Source organism: Amblyomma maculatum, chromosome 1 (genome assembly GCF_055883805.1).
Source record: "Amblyomma maculatum isolate TAMU_Amacu chromosome 1, ASM5588380v1, whole genome shotgun sequence".
Lineage (NCBI taxonomy): Eukaryota > Metazoa > Arthropoda > Arachnida > Ixodida > Ixodidae > Amblyomma > Amblyomma maculatum.
Genome location: NC_139344.1, coordinates 222672761 through 222688543, shown reverse-complemented (window position 1 = coordinate 222688543; position 15783 = coordinate 222672761). Strand labels below are relative to the sequence as shown.

The 15783-nt window shown below is 44.3% G+C and overlaps 1 protein-coding gene across 1 annotated transcript in view; it reads right to left on the bottom strand.

Moving 5' to 3' along the window:
• Positions 1-15783, bottom strand: part of Su(dx) (WW domain containing E3 ubiquitin protein ligase suppressor of deltex) — a 63459-nt gene that overhangs the window by 45730 nt on the left and 1946 nt on the right. The window contains exons 2-7 of the mRNA XM_084590364.1: positions 14634-14710; positions 10066-10131; positions 9836-9977; positions 9500-9624; positions 9215-9367; positions 4873-5241 (exon numbers count right to left, since the gene is read on the bottom strand). Coding sequence (XP_084446490.1) covers positions 4873-5241; positions 9215-9367; positions 9500-9624; positions 9836-9977; positions 10066-10114 — 838 coding nt within the window. The 5' untranslated portion in view covers positions 10115-10131; positions 14634-14710. The remainder of the gene's footprint in view (positions 1-4872; positions 5242-9214; positions 9368-9499; positions 9625-9835; positions 9978-10065; positions 10132-14633; positions 14711-15783) is intronic.

The window sequence follows — 15783 nt, the reverse complement described above, 5'->3', positions numbered from 1 at the left end:
CAATGCAGTACCTGAAATCAGACACTGAAATGCATTAAAATCATAAGCACGTTATGATGGGTTGTTTTAAATAGAGGCACAAGAAGTCCACTACCATGCTGGGTCTATACCGAGAAATATGTTGCAGCCATAGTTATATTGGTGCCCTTGACGCACAGCACTCATTTACCATTTTTACTTGTGTGTAGGCAGACCTGATTTCTGAGAGTCACACTCTAAAACCAGGGGACGGGTGGAGGGGAAGGACTACAAGATGCCAACCAGAGTTAGGCACAAACTACGCTACGAACTATGGCAAATGCTGCCGCTATTGCTGTGCAAAGGTTTCTCTTGCCTCTTTTTTGCCCAGGGAGCAGCACAGAAGATTATCAAATAAGGCTAACAAAAAGATAAGGGCCTAGCTCCACCACTATACTGAATGAAACTTCCCCCATTTGTTTAGCCATGCATGTGAGACATGCCTTGCAAGCGTGGGTAACCCTATTCAGCAACTTTTTTTGCGAGCAATCATATGCACGGAGGTGTCAACGAACTGAATGGCAGAGCACTATTTCAGTGTGCCCAAAAAGTATTTGCAGATACTGATGAAAGCAGCAAGAGAACCCCTTCAGTAATAAGTTTCCCATGACACTGGCATATCTCCAGTATGTGCTATGCCCTAAATTTGATTTTCCTTAAAAGGCTCCTAAAGTTGATGACCTATATGACTAATCATAGAATTTGTGAGAAAGTATGTTAGTTAATATGCTTGTCATTTCACGTTTAAAGCGAACCTCCAACTCAATGCAATTATTAAGCTTCGTCCTCACCAGGTATGCCTGAACAAAATAGGCGAAAGCTCCCAGTAAAGTAACATTTGTAATGCATACATTGGCTGACAAAATTTTGGCACCTGGTGGCAATCGCAAGAATGTGCTAATAGACAACTACAGCAGAACCTCACGTATGATACGTTCTGGATTCATATGCTCAAAATTGCGGGCAGTATGACATCTCCCATAGAGTTACACTATTTTTCTTCCAGTTAATACGTTGCCAGATAACACGATTTCCCAGTCACTACGTTCGAAGTTTCGACAAACTGTGGTCATATCATACGTTTTGCGATCAACCAAACATGTGCTAATGAGCGCCCGCAACATAAAAAACTGATCAGAGGGACTCATCCGCCGCAGTTGCTTTCCTGCCGTGCCAGGGTGCAAAGGGGCGAAGCATCAAAGAAAAGCCAACAAGTCAAAATATGAGGCTGCCTATTTCCGCAGAAACATGACCACGAGGAAAAATAAGGTGGCTTCTTTGTGGTGTCTTAGGGTCACAGGGGTGAGCCATTTGATAACTACAACCATTCGCTGGCATACGGGTGGGCCGGGTCTGAGGGATGCAGCATGAGCTAAAATATGGTGACTGTAAGCTATCGCGATGGCTTCTCCATATGTCACTGGCGCAAGGGGGCGAAGCATCCAGAAACAACCATGGAAGCGATTCGAACTTGCCATTGCCTCTTATGAACCGGATTTGTAACTAAATCTCATAGCACGCTTAAGTCAACGCAAATACGAACTGAATTCTGCGAGAGCTAAAAAAAAAAATAAAAGAAGAGCTATGCCTACTGGATGTCTATAAATGCTAATGTACACTTTTATGCGGTGAAAGTCTCGGTTCTAAATGCCTTCGTACCTCATTAAGCAGTTGAAAGTTTAAGCAGTTCGGAACATGCGTTTTCCGGAATAACACAATTTGTTTTCCTGTATTTATTAAAAACGTATCAACAAGGTTTCACTGTAGTGGAAAAAATCTACATGTTGAAACATAGCCACTGCATCCGCACTTTATTTAGAGGTGAAGGAAATTATGGAAGCTGTAATACTGGGCAGACGTGAATTTCCAAACGTTCTTAAAGGGGGCATGAAACGGCTAGAAAGGTCACTGACAAACGTTTTCAATGTGCAGAACAAATGCTTCCGAGCATTCGTTCAAAGTAAAACTCATTGAAAAAAATCCAGCGATTTGTTATTAATTTTTAAAAACAGCGTTTTTTGAAATTCGCGGGCTGCGCCATTTCCGCGTGGCGGCGAAATTTGGGACTATTCTGCCGTGATTTCCTACGTCACCGGTCCCAGAGTGAAAGGCCACGAAAGGCTGCCATTGGCTGCAGCCGCGACGCCCTCTACGTAACTGACACACTTCCGGTAGCTCCGAAAGTCGTCTGCTCGAGTGCTGCAATGCATGCGTGAACCCGAGCTTGGCGCTTCAGTTCGCGATGTTAACCGAAAAGGTGGTGGCATCCGACTGAAAGTGCGCGTCGGTGCAGGAGTGCGAAAAGAGCACTAGCTGGTCCGATTTAACACCGTACCGATTAAATAGGCAGCATCAACCTTTATGTACCGACCGACGGCGCAGCAACGTACTGTAGTCCCGTCTCGTCTTTGCCGCATCGACCATTTGTGCGGCGTGTTAATAATTAAATGGAACGTGCGTCAAAAAAAGGTGTACCCTCAGCTTCATCGCGAAAGTACACAAATTCGCACCGCTTAAGTGCAGCACCCGATGCCACCAGGCGCGGGCGCTGCGGCCGACGGCACTCCGGTCGTGCGCTGCTCCCTGCTCGTCGTTAGGCCTTGTTTCTTTTGCATCGCAGCCACGGCGGACGGCATTTTAGAATCGTCCACTTCGCTGCGTCTCTAGTGTAGTCGCTCGCGTGCTCCTGTGCACGATTCTTGCGTGTAGCTTCGGAAAACAGTGACAACCTGCGCTGCCGAACTGCATGTGGCGAGCTGCTTTGCTCATGTTTTGCACCGTTGTTTCTGGATCGGCCGATGCGTACACGAGATAAAACACGCGTGCACGTTACGCACTGGCACTTCCTAAACTATGTGCGTCCGACTGAAAGTGCGCGTCGGTGCAGCAGTGCGAAAAGAGCACGCAGGTCCGATTCAACACCGTACCGATTAAAAAGGCAGCATCAACCTTCGTGTAAATGAAACGTGCGTCAAAAAAGGTCTGTCCTCAGCTTCATCGCGAAAGTACACAAATTCGCACCGCTTATGTGCAGCACCGGATGTCGCCAGGTTACCGCAGAGATGCCGTCCGCGGGCGCTGCGACCGACGGCACTCCGATCGTGCGCTGCTCCCTGGTCGTCGCTAGGCCTTATTTGCGTCGAAGCCACGGCGGACGGCGTTTTGGAATCACCCGCTTCGCTGCGTCTCTAGCGTAGCCGTTCGCATGCTCATGTGCGCGATTCTTGCGTGTCGGTGCGAAAATCAGTGACAACCTGCGCTGCCGAACTGAATGTGCCGAGCTGCTTTGCTGATGTTTTGCGCCGCGTCGATTCTGGCTCGGACGATGCGTACACATGAGATAAACACGCGTGCACGTTGCGCATTGGCACTTCCTAAACGATGTGCGAAAGGACGTCAAAAGAAAAAAAAATAACACTACACTGCTCACCTGTCATCCGATATCCAAACTCTGTAGCGATCATCAGTCCGTGCTCTCGTCGGTGATACGTACGCGTATACATTCCATTCGTTATGCACAAGAGGTGCCTCTCGCATGCATAATGAAAGCAGCTCCGGACTAAAAGTGACGACGACATATGTTTGCATGTGGGCAACTCGCATGCTTGATCGTCTGCCAGCATCCATGCAGAGTCGATGCTATCGCGTCAACTCCGCGAGGGGTCACCGGCCGCCGTTGGTCAAACCGCAGAAGACGATACCAAAGAGACTGACCCAGGTAGCGCGAGAGAAGAAAGCGGTCTTGTAGAAAGCCGTGCTCGGCAGGAGTGCATGCTAATTTGCGCTGAATGGGACAGGGATATGAAGGAAAGTGCTCCCTCCGCGGCGGCCGCCGGTATGTGTGGACTCCCACCTGCAGGTATGCGCTCGCGAACAACCCGAGTCGTTCGGGCTGCTGTCGCACACAATTCCGAGAGGTCAAGAAACTGAAGACACCGGCGGCCGAGGAAGACAGCAGACAAGGTTGAAAGCTATGCAAACGCAGACGGGAAAGGCAGAGACCGTGAATGCATGGGTGACGCTCTTGGGAAAACAGGCGCGACGACCGGAAGTCTGAGAACCGAGCGTGGGCGGGGCTAGCGGGGCGGAGTTCCCGAGCTGTTTTCTTCGTTTTTTTTCTGGTGTCTCGGAGTGTTGAGTTGAGGGGAGCGAGGAGGAGCGCCATTTTTAATCGCCGATATCTCTGGTGTTAATGAAGCTAGCTAAAAAATTCTTGCGGTGAATTGACCTGTGAGGGAGTACCTATCTCTCGACCGATTTGCTTTACCCCGTTTTAGGCATTGCATGACCCCTTTAATGCTTTTGCAGCTTAATTCGCAAGAATGCATGCATGCATCCAGCCTGGTGTAAAAACAAGAATGCTTTTGTCATACAGTGCAGTGCTTGTGGGTATTTACTATGCGAGTGCTAATCGGGGTGTCGGCAATGTGCAGGATACATGCGTCAGTGCTCGCAAGTGTGTATAGCATGAATGCCAACTGCAGCACTGGTGGGTAGCATTGGTGATGTATGCTTGTGGGTGCATACTTCGTGACCAGCAAGCCCGAAATTGACGACGCACAGGCAGAGTGGTTGCAAAATCTTAATGCCATCCTACCCTCCCAACTCTCCCCACTTTACAGACACACCAGCTTGCCGTGCTGCTGCCATCACAATTCCAAACCTGTCATGGCCTTCACACCATGTTACACTACTGCCAGCTGTTGCAGCTCCCACGTTTTACCAGTTTGAAAGATAAACTCCGCACGTGCACAACAAACTTTGGCAAGAAAATTTCACGAATTTGTATCAAGGCAAAATTTATGACAGCCTAGACTGCACTATTGTATATGCTAAAGCCACCATAAAATGTACCTAGTTGGGATGGATCTTCTGCTGCTGTCGAAGAGCTTGGCATGGCAATGTGGGCTACTTGAGAAGCACCATCAGGTCTGGAGCCTCCGCTGCTGCTGCTCGTAGCGTTCTGGGTGCTCTGACGTGATGGTTGGTCGGATGGGGTGGGCCCATTCCCTGCTGCCTCTGCTGCTGACGAAGTCAAGGGTGCTGCCGCAGCTGTGGTCACAGGGGGCTCGCTGCTATTGTGGCTCTTCCGTACTCGGACCCGTGCTCCAGCAGGTGTACCCCACTGTCGCGCGCCAAGGTCAGCTGAGCTGCTGCTCAGGTGACCGGACACAGACCCATTGTGTTGTTGATGGATGGACCCAGACGACGAGCTTTTGGGAGCTGCTCCATGAAACAATACACAAATATCAGAGATATACTACCTGGTTAATACCTTAAAGCAGCCTCTAAAACAAATTTTCTTCCACTTTCAGCTTTTTCCAACGGCATTTTCCTTCTCACAATTATAATCATATGACCCTAACCTCTCAGGGCTCTCATATGTTTGTTTATTTTTCCTTTTCTGACACTGTGTTTAGTGGTAGCAATGGTCAAGAGCATTTAAGGGCAGGCTTTGCAGTGTGCAAAAATTTAATTCGAAAATGCCTCCTAGTGTTTTCAACAGCCCAATAATGAGAAAGATAAAAATGCAAATTACATAGCGTATTTCAAGATATTTGCACAACAGTTTAAAAAATAACATGTTGCGCAAACATTTGAATGGTGCGTGTTAACGGGTGAAAGATGGTCTTGGACAAGTCGGCAGTGAGCCAAAATGACTCACTTAAAAAAAGAAAAATGAGCAAATTCTGTAATGTTAACATTGGCACAAATATTTCTCTGCAAAACTCAGAGAATGTTGAAAAACCCCTAATTCAGTTCTTTTTTCAATATCTTCACCTAGTTGCTTCTTTAAAACTTTTCAAACATTAGACGCAAGATTTCAAAACTGACATGTGGCTGCACTTCCATAATGTAACGTTAGCATTCTTAAAGGGCCCCACGAACGGTACTTGTAATAATATTATAACGAAAGAAATCCATAAAGGTGGCCTTTGTGAGTATTGGGGCCAAATTTAAATATTTTGCATGGAGCTTATAATTCACAAATAATTTTTTAAAAGTGCTCCTGGTGATCGCTCACTGCCAATTAGGGCGATGTGTCTCGCGCACCAAACTTCCCAATGGCTTGATGGGATGGGTGTGACCGCTCATTGGACGCCCCCTAAAGACGTGGGCGAGAAGGGGCACAGTGGGACACCATCGATCGTGACTTGTTCTCTTCATTTTTTTTCTTGTGCGCTGGCATGAGCTGAGTTAAGGAGGGAGAGGAGGAGAGAAATTTTTGGTCGTCAATATGATTGATGCTAATTAAGCTAGCTTAAGAATATTTGCGTCGTAGAGAGGACTGATGGGATACCTATTGCTGTTGCACGCTTTCTAATTTTAGTAAATAGCGTTTCATGGGCCCTTTAACTGCAAACCAAATGAATAAACTCCACTGTGGAAAGCCAGGGTGGATGAACACGCTACCAGCCACAGTGATTGTTCCGAGGTGAGTGTAGCCACTTCACTTCGTTAAGTGTTGTTATGTTGCAGCGGAAATACAACGACACTGTTGCGGTTTTGCTGCATCACACATATTTCTTGCAGTCTAAAATCTCTAGCAATGGTTCGGACTTCCACGCAATGTAACTACAATTCAAACTTGTGCGGCAAATGACGTCCGACAACGGCACAAGAGTGAGTTTCTTGCAATCTCTAGCAAAGGTTCAGACTTCCACGCACTGTAACTACTATTCAAACTTGCGCGGCAAATGACGTCCGTCAACGGCACAAGAGTGAGTCAAGTGCGCAATGAGATAACTGTATGCCACACCAAAAAGAATGTCATGCCGTCATTAGAAGTGGCTCAATTTAAATAGAACTCCTATTCATGCGAAACAATTTTCTACTCTGGAAGTCCAAATAATTATAGCTGTTCTGCTGTACAAAGAATCCAGAAGCTTGGATGCTGACAGCACTGTTACAGTGAGCGCAGATGAGGTCCATTTCGAAGTGAGCTATCAGTTGGAGTGCATATGAAATTTTTCTTGCAGCCTTACATTACGAACTTTTGGCATTGCAAATATGTACTAGCATAGATATGCGCCAGTTTACCAGAAGCATCCTGTGCACACACAGTGCCACGAGTGAGGCCAGCAGAGACCACTGTGCGCTTACAATCATCATCTAGTAAACCGACATATATCCACATCAGTGCATTTCTACTGCAGTGAAAACCTTTGTCGACTCCACGGAACATTGACAGTGCTGCGAACAAGCTAGAGAATTTTCACTACTTCAGCCTATTAAAAGCAATAACTTCTTTTCATGGACACTTGCAGTGCCTCTTTGGAACAGTGCTGGCAGCATCGCACACGGCAGCATCGCACACCAATTTTTGCGTCCGAATCCTGGAGGCCACACATTCTTTTCGGTGAGGCCATCATGAGTTTGAACTGACTGACAGAATGATTTTTTAAATCTAAATTTATCCAACAAACATCGACATTGACAGAATGAGTCAGAGTTAGGTTTCACAGTGACATCTCGTAAAACCTTACTGTTAAACCAAACCAGCTCACCTTTCTGGTTTCTCTGCAAGGTCACAAAACTACATAGTGGCCACAGCCATAGTCGAACATCCAAGCGATCGCTGATGTTGTGAGTGAGTCCTGGCACACAGTCCAAATTGAGGTATTGACGCACCACTGTGAACTAATAACTTTTATTAACCCTTTTAGGCACAATTTATCATTTCAATTTGAAACAAATACTTTTCTGCCTAAATACAGCAAAACCTCGATGATATGAATCATATGGGGTAGCCAAAAATATTCACGTCCCCTCAAATTTGTACTATCCAAAATGAACAAAAGTTATATTCAGAAGCCCAAGAAAGGCCCTATTCACCACCATTCATTCACAACATCGGTGATATCTCAATGTGAGCTGCACACCACTGCTCACTTGCAGCATCAGTGATCCATAACCTGTGCTTCGTACCGTGCGACTGGCGATTCCAGAGCTGCCAATGCATGGGTAGTGCTTAGCGCTCGAATGTGTGGTCAGTTAGTGCATTCATATTATTCATAGTGCAATGAAACATGGTCAGGGAAGTTCATAAGTTCATATAATATCCTGAAATTCAGATTAACAATAACCTACTGCAGCATATTCAGACCCCAAGGAAGCCAGTTTGTTAGTTTTCGTTTGAAATAACCTTAATTGTTTACATGCATGCATAAAATTTCTTGCAAGCTGTGAAAATAGTTATAAAACTATAACATTAAATATACCGAGATTTGTCAAATTAATGCCCTAGGGATCATGGAATCATTACCTTTATCAAATATGCACATGAAAAGAGAAATTAAGTAAAAAATAAGAAAAATCTTGGCATTCATGAAAAAATTAGTCCGCAAGAAAATGACAGAAGACATGCTACCACGCTCACTGTTTCAAGAAAGATTACAATGCGCATTCACTAGTTTATATAGAAACTATATGCAATATGAAGGATGATAATTAGCTTGAAACAAAGAAATCACTTCAAAGTGTTGCACACTCTTAGAAACAACTGCAAGTTCACAATGTACACAAATGTATATAAAGCACAACAGAGGGCTAATGCACAAGGACTTTGACCCCTCTTGAACTTGTAGCTGAAAGTTCAAAGCACGATTCACAGACTTAAAATGTTCATACAGCCAATAACACTCGGCCATATTACTATTTGTTAAAACCAAGAGCAAAGCGATACACAAATATTTCATTGTGTAGCAGTAAAATTTTATGCAAAAAGAATAACATCAAAATGTTCCTTTTTCAATCAAGCTTGGTTCACACTAAAATAGCAAGGCATGCAGGCAAGTAAGCTCCCATAAGAACTAAGGGAACTTATAAAGATCCCGGCAATAAAATAGTTAAAAATAAATTTTCTTCAATGCAAATACAGCCCCGTGAGGCATGCTGTGACTGAAGGTCTTGAACTAATTCTGATCATCTAAGGCTCATTGCCAGCATCGAAATCTCAGTACACGAGCATGTTTACATTTTGCCATGCCAGAAGGTGACCATGAAAACTGGAATCAAGCACATAACCTTTATATCTTAGCCGAACACTATGGCCACAGAACTGCAGGTAATCGACAAGTTGCTGCCTTCTAGGGCTACAACCTATCAGGATGACACACCTGAAGCCAGATGCAACTGTTCCAAAATTAAGCAGCTGATTTCATGCAGTCTGCACTGGCAAAACTTGAATCGTTACCTTCTCTTCTAGCAAGTGCTGTAGCAATGCCTTCCTTTGGTGGGTACCAGCTCATATCAACATTCATTCCATCCAAAATGGTTAGCAGGTAGCTATAGCTACGGCCAGGTTTGCTGCCACAGGTCAATTCCAGTGGTTGTGGCACCTTGTCCACTGAAAGACAAGCATGTGCACAAGCACTTGACAACACAGAAACACTCAAGTGTACCGAAGCCTTAATTTAAGGCAGTCAGATCACAGCACTCATGCAGGATGATTAGCTTAACAAAATACATGGAGACTTACATTTGCCATCAGCTTTCTCCAATACCTGGTACAGTTCAAGACAGCCTTCTCCCAGCAGTGCATCTTTCATCAAAGAATTGTGATTAAATACTCGGAAATGAAGTTTTGAATATGGTGTCACCAACCTGGGGATTAAAAAACAACAACATATACACGACATAGAAAGTGATGAAAAGCAAGGAGGTGCAACATTATGAGCCAGACAGAGCGCAGCATGGATTGGACAGCAAATGCAAACTCATGTTATTTTGCCTTTAATTAATTAAAAAAACAACAACATGACATTCTAGCCGAAACAATACAAAAGAGGCTACAAGCAACATAAAATATACTTACACAGGAAACTGCTCATCCCATTTTGGATTGCAGGTGCTTTTACTGTACTCCGTTTTAACAGGAACACCACCATCTACACTGAGCTCAACGTAGGGATCTGGCTTAAACAGAATTCCAGACGAATTCAATTTTGCTGAAACAACTGCAAGGTAAAAAAAGGAAAAACAAAACAAAACACATCCAATGACATGAGTATGAGACAGGATGACAACAATAAAATCTGGACTTACCTGTAACATTGAGTTCAAAGAGAGACCCACTTGAAGAGCCTTCTGACATTTTCCAGTTTCAACCTACTGCTGAAAAGAAAACAAACTTTGAAGAAAAAAGAAAACAACCTACCAGGTCAAAGCAATATTTGGTGCCTGTACAAACAATTTTTCTGCAGGAACAATCTTTTATTCAGAGTGGCTTTGAAGCTGTCAAAAGCTATACAAGAGCATTAACCAAATAAAAAGTAGCTATATGCACTGCAGCCAGTTTTGCCACCTACACATTTTCTAGGATATCCTCATGCATTTAAAAAGCTTTTCAGCCAGAAACATGCAGACATCTATAAAAATGTATGAAGCATGGGTTTTAGCAGCAATGTGGTTATGAAGATACACTGAGAGTGCTACTATGCATGGCAGGAGTACACTACACAAATCTTAGGATGATCACCATCTTAAGGCATGTAGCACAGCACCAAAGTTCTTTTGGTACAAGGACAAGGAAGGAAATTTAAATGAACAAACAATATTGATGGCATAACAAGAATAATACACTAACAACCTTTTTACCCCACTTGAACCACTGAAATATCATATCAGGAATCTAGCGATACACTCTGCAGCCTTTGAAATGATGCGCCTTCTATGAGACTAATGAAGGGTTGAAGAGAATTTCTGGAATAACAATGGAGCTTGTTTTAGAATGGCTACGCTACCTGAAAATCAACACATCTCCTAGGGAGGACACAATACCATTAAACACATTCCTGAAACCTTCCTGACTCAACTAAACAATTCTTACTCGATACCATGAATAAACGCTGAGCCCTTACATCTGAGTATAAACCTTTGCTCACTCTCATATCCAAACCAGGCAAACCACCATCTCTTTCTAAACTACGCCCTATCTCGTTCACTTCATGTTAGGCAAAACTTTAGAGAACGCATGGCTCTCGCACGGTTCCTCAATTTTCTTGATCGCACGAACTTTTTCCCTCCTTTCCTAATTGATTTCCACTCGCGCATCTCTGCTTAAGACCTGTTCCTCACATTACAACACATCTTGTTTGATCCAGCTCCTCCCAAATACATGCTTTAGTTGCTGTGGGCATCAGCAAGGCTTTTGATTGCATCTCCCATGACCATCTTCTCGAGGACGTGGCCCAAAGTGGTTGTGACTACAACCTCTACAAATAATTTCCTGAATCAATGCAAAGGCTCCTTTCACCTAAGCTCTACTCATACCCCTTCCACACCTTTCAATCTGACCTGGGGTACTCAGAAAGGAGCTATCCAGCTGTCCTCTCTCAGACTCTACTCAATCTTGCCATGTGCGTCCTTGCACAACCATTCAAGAGTGTACCCAACCTGCAACATATATTTTATGCAAACGATTTACTCTCTGATACACCTTAGGCTCACTGGGAAAGATCGACATGACACCTCAGCAGGGTCTCGACATTATTTCTACCTTTCTTTTCAAGGCTGGCCCGACTCCCACACCAGAGAAGTCTGATCTACACCTCGATTTGGGCGAGTTGGTACTGATTTATAGTGAAAACAGCGTGGGAAAACGAGACGTTTTCAGCACTTGTGTTGTGTCTTTCTTCGTTCGTCTCGTTTTCCCACGCTGTTTTTACTCTAAATATCAGCACACACACAACAGCCATATCTCTCTTGCTCTCAACTCACAACTCATCCCCAAAGTCTCAAGATGTCTCATTTTAGGCATGGCACTCCATTCGCACAAAATCATGCAGAATCTCGACCAAGCTCTTTCTACCTGTCACACTGTCTCCCATCTTGTCCGCCATGCAGTCGCACGATATGGCAACCTCCACGAGGCTCAGGCCTGTCGTCCTGTTCAGGCCCTCGCACTCAACCAAATCCTTTACTACGTTCTACATCTCCCTCTTACACAAACCCAGATAGGAAAACCAAGAGCTGCTCTACAAACCTGCTACAAAGCGGCCCTCGGTCTCCCAATCCAAACTTCTATAAAGTACCTCTAAAATACTGACTTATTTCTCATCATATGCATCTTCACAGAGATCTCCAGCCTCCGTACAGCACTAATTCCCCGCAACATCACCACAATCCTTCACTCCGTATGCAGGCAGACCCGGGCTGACTGACACATGCTGCCTCTACACAGTCACACCTATGTCTCCATACGCGGATCTGCAGCCCAACTCATACATTCCTTCTTTTTGCCTGACCCTCTTGATTCTATCAGTTGTTCATACCTACACTCACCAGACAGTACTACCTTGGTAATTCTCTTGATTGTGCATGCTGTCCAGGAATTTGCTCCTCTTCCCCCCCTTAACCATATGTCAAGTACAGAATTAACCACACTTGCCCAGATCGCTGGAGCAGTGTGATGCGGTCGAAAATAAAGGGCCCCTGAAACGGTACTTGCTCCGATATTCTAGTGGAAGAAATCCATAGAGGTAGTGTTTGTGAGTACTTGAGTCAAATTTAAAAACTTTGCGTGCAGCCGATAATTTAGAAATAATTTTTAAAAAGTGCTCCTGGTAACTGCTTGCCACCGATTAGGGGGCAAGTAGGGGTTCCCCCGTGCAAACAAATCTCCCAAATGAAATCAGTAAGGGCTTGCTGGGTGCACACACTCATTACAAGCTCCCGAGAGATGCGGGTGGAACGGGACATGGTGGGGCACTGTCGCAGCTTGTTTTCTTCCTTTTTTTCCCGCACCGGCATGTGTTGAGTTGAGGGGGGGAGAGATGGAGCATTATTTTCGATATTTTCGGTGTTAGTGACTCTAGCTTAAAACGTTTTGTGCTGCGGAGAGGACTTATGGGATACCTATTACTTGTATGCATTTTCTAGTTTTAGTAAATAGCTTTTCATGAGCCCTTTAAGTGTAATTTTAATGCAGCTCCTTTGTTAGGGGTGATGCGCTTGTGCCTGTGCATTCGCATCTTCCGCACAGAACCGCGTCAGTGCTCTAGATAAACGTAACTGATTCTGTACAGGGATTCCCAAGCGACACTTTGTGTCTTTCAAAAGCGAACCATACTCCCAAATATACTCAGACTTATACATGGCACTTTTATATCTGAAATCTGATACAGCCACATTAAGGTGGATACCTGAGCATTTAGGAACTGCTTTAAATGAGCTGTGTAATAATACTGCTCGCGAAACTATTAACTGAGCTACAGTGATCTGCTAGTCCAGCAAACATTATGTGATGAGGGCCTTCTGATCGGGAAAGCCGTATCGCAGTCCTACCTAGAATTTGGGCAGGAGCTCGCTATTCTCTGTGCTTCACACCCTTCTCTGTTTCCCAGGTACATATCTTTCATAAAATTCAGACCAACACACTCACTACAACAGTGAGACTATATTTGTACCATTTCCGCTCTAAACCACCATACTCCAACTGCCCTAAGCTTTATGTGAACCTTGCATACTGCCCTCTTGCTGTTCAAGCTCCTTTCTACCTCTCTCATCCCCAGCCCTCTCCTGGCATGCCTGGCTGGCTCATTCTCGAGAAGAGGATCAGCTCGGCCTGGTATAGCAGGCAAAGCTGATTTTGAGCAGTTGATTTCTGCTCTGGAATAAAGCGATTGACTACTACTACTACTATATGTCTGTGAAACTCAGAACCAAATGTTGCAAAGTTAAGATAAATATTAGGCTAACAAGCCTTGTTAAGCCTGGCCTGCATGAAGCGTTGTCTGACCAGAAGTTCTCTCCGTTGTAAGATGCATATGGCCGCACCACCAAACTTGTATCACAAGCAAAAGCGAACATGTAATAAATGCTCATTATAGTGCAAATTCAGTGGCATGGTCGCATGCATTCCACAGAGCAAATCTGGGGGGCAAAAAACACTCCATGCAAGCCAGGCTTCAAAGAGGAACTCACGAGGTCCTCGTTTTCTCTCTAGTAAAATGACCCGGGCAGCATACAGAGGGCTGGGTATTTAGCACTGCATGCATAGATTACATTTGATAAGAGATGCGTTCATTACAGTAGTAAGACTTAAGTATGCTGCAGTATTACGAGTTAAGTAGTACGAGTTTAGTAGTACGTTCACGCTGTTTTTCAGAAGTGAAATATAAAGAAAAGTCATCCAAAAGCATAACCTAGCCCAGTCCTGCCTTAGCTCCTGCACATGCCCTGCACATGGATGGTAAGTGGCACGAGGTAAAGAAATTATTTCTTGTGCATTGCTGTTCTTAGTCTACCCACTCCTGTGCCGAAAGCATCCCTGAAAATCTAAAGGGGCTTCTTGTAAGAACCCCCACAGTAGCAGTAGTGTTACTTGTACAAAATCTAATCGAGGCCTGCTTCCCACCTTCCATTCTTTTTTTGGCAACTAGCTACGACAACCCAGTACTTCGCGCGACATCATAATATGTGTGCATGTACATGCCCACTGTCACCATCTGCAGTGTAAAGGGAACCGTAGCCTGTCAGAACTGCGCACTACAAAGCTCAGCATTGATTCTGAAGGCATCAAAGGCAGAGATAATCAACAAGCATACAGTTCAAACAACAGGTGACAGTGATTACACACAGAAAAAAAAAAAGTAAAAGAAAGAAAAACTTGCCTATAATCAGTCAGTAAAGCAGGAGCGTCACCGAAAAGAGTTGCAGGAAATAGCAGTAGCTCATACTGGCCAGCGAGCTAAAATAGGGGGAAGAAAAAGAAAACGTGGATGAACAAAAACTTCCAAAAGAATTCTGGCAATGGAACGCAATGCCGTGCCCGGCTAAACCCTAAAAAAGCACAACAGAAACCCGTAATGATATCCAGTAGGTGTAAGAATCACACTGCTTTATAAATTAACACTGTACTCCAATATCTTTGGATCCTTCAGCCTGCAGTCAGTGAAAGAAAAAAAAAAGAAAAAAAAAACCTCAAGGGAGATTGAAAAATGAAGTGGAAAACCACGCGACCTATAGTAGTTCATAGCAAAATCACCACTGTCACAGGGCACAGTTACAGATTACGCTTAGCAACCCATTAGTAATAACACAGCGACTACCCCAAAGAATTGTACATTATATAGCAGCACCTGCGCTGCAAGATTCCCTTGTTAAGTGAAAAGTCATGAAAGATTCATCAAAGTATGTCCCTGTCAGGACATACTTTGGACATTCCGGTAATATTTAGCTGGCTCTAAATGCAACAGGTCAAATCTTCCCAGATAAAAATTATTTCACCAAAGACATGAATAGCGTAGCACCCAAATATTGAGTAAAAATTAATGTTGGTGCACCTCATACATTGTTTTGTAGAATCAAACTAGTTCTATGAAGTTTTCTAATAGAGGTTGGAAAAATCGGCAACTAGCTTGTACAGACGCAAGTGTTCACAGTCATACACTGAAAACATGTACAGGCCACACTAAAACTACTGGTAGTGGCATATGCAGTTTAATGTCCCAAAGTGACATCGGCTATGAGGAATGCTGCAATGGAGGGCTTCTGTAATTTTCGACAAGCTAGGGTTTTATAATGTGAACTGACATTGCAAAATACACAAGCATTTAAAGTTTTGCCCCCATGACAATGCGGTTGCTGTGGTCCCCAAATCCTTCGGCTATACAGTCAAGCGCCCCGACCAATGAGCAACAGCAGTGACTTTCTGCCACATTTTTAAATGACAGAGCCCACCACCTCATGAAAAGTGAGCATGCAAGCCTTTATATCCTTAATTTTGCACAGAACCAGTATTTTACCACAACATTACTCATT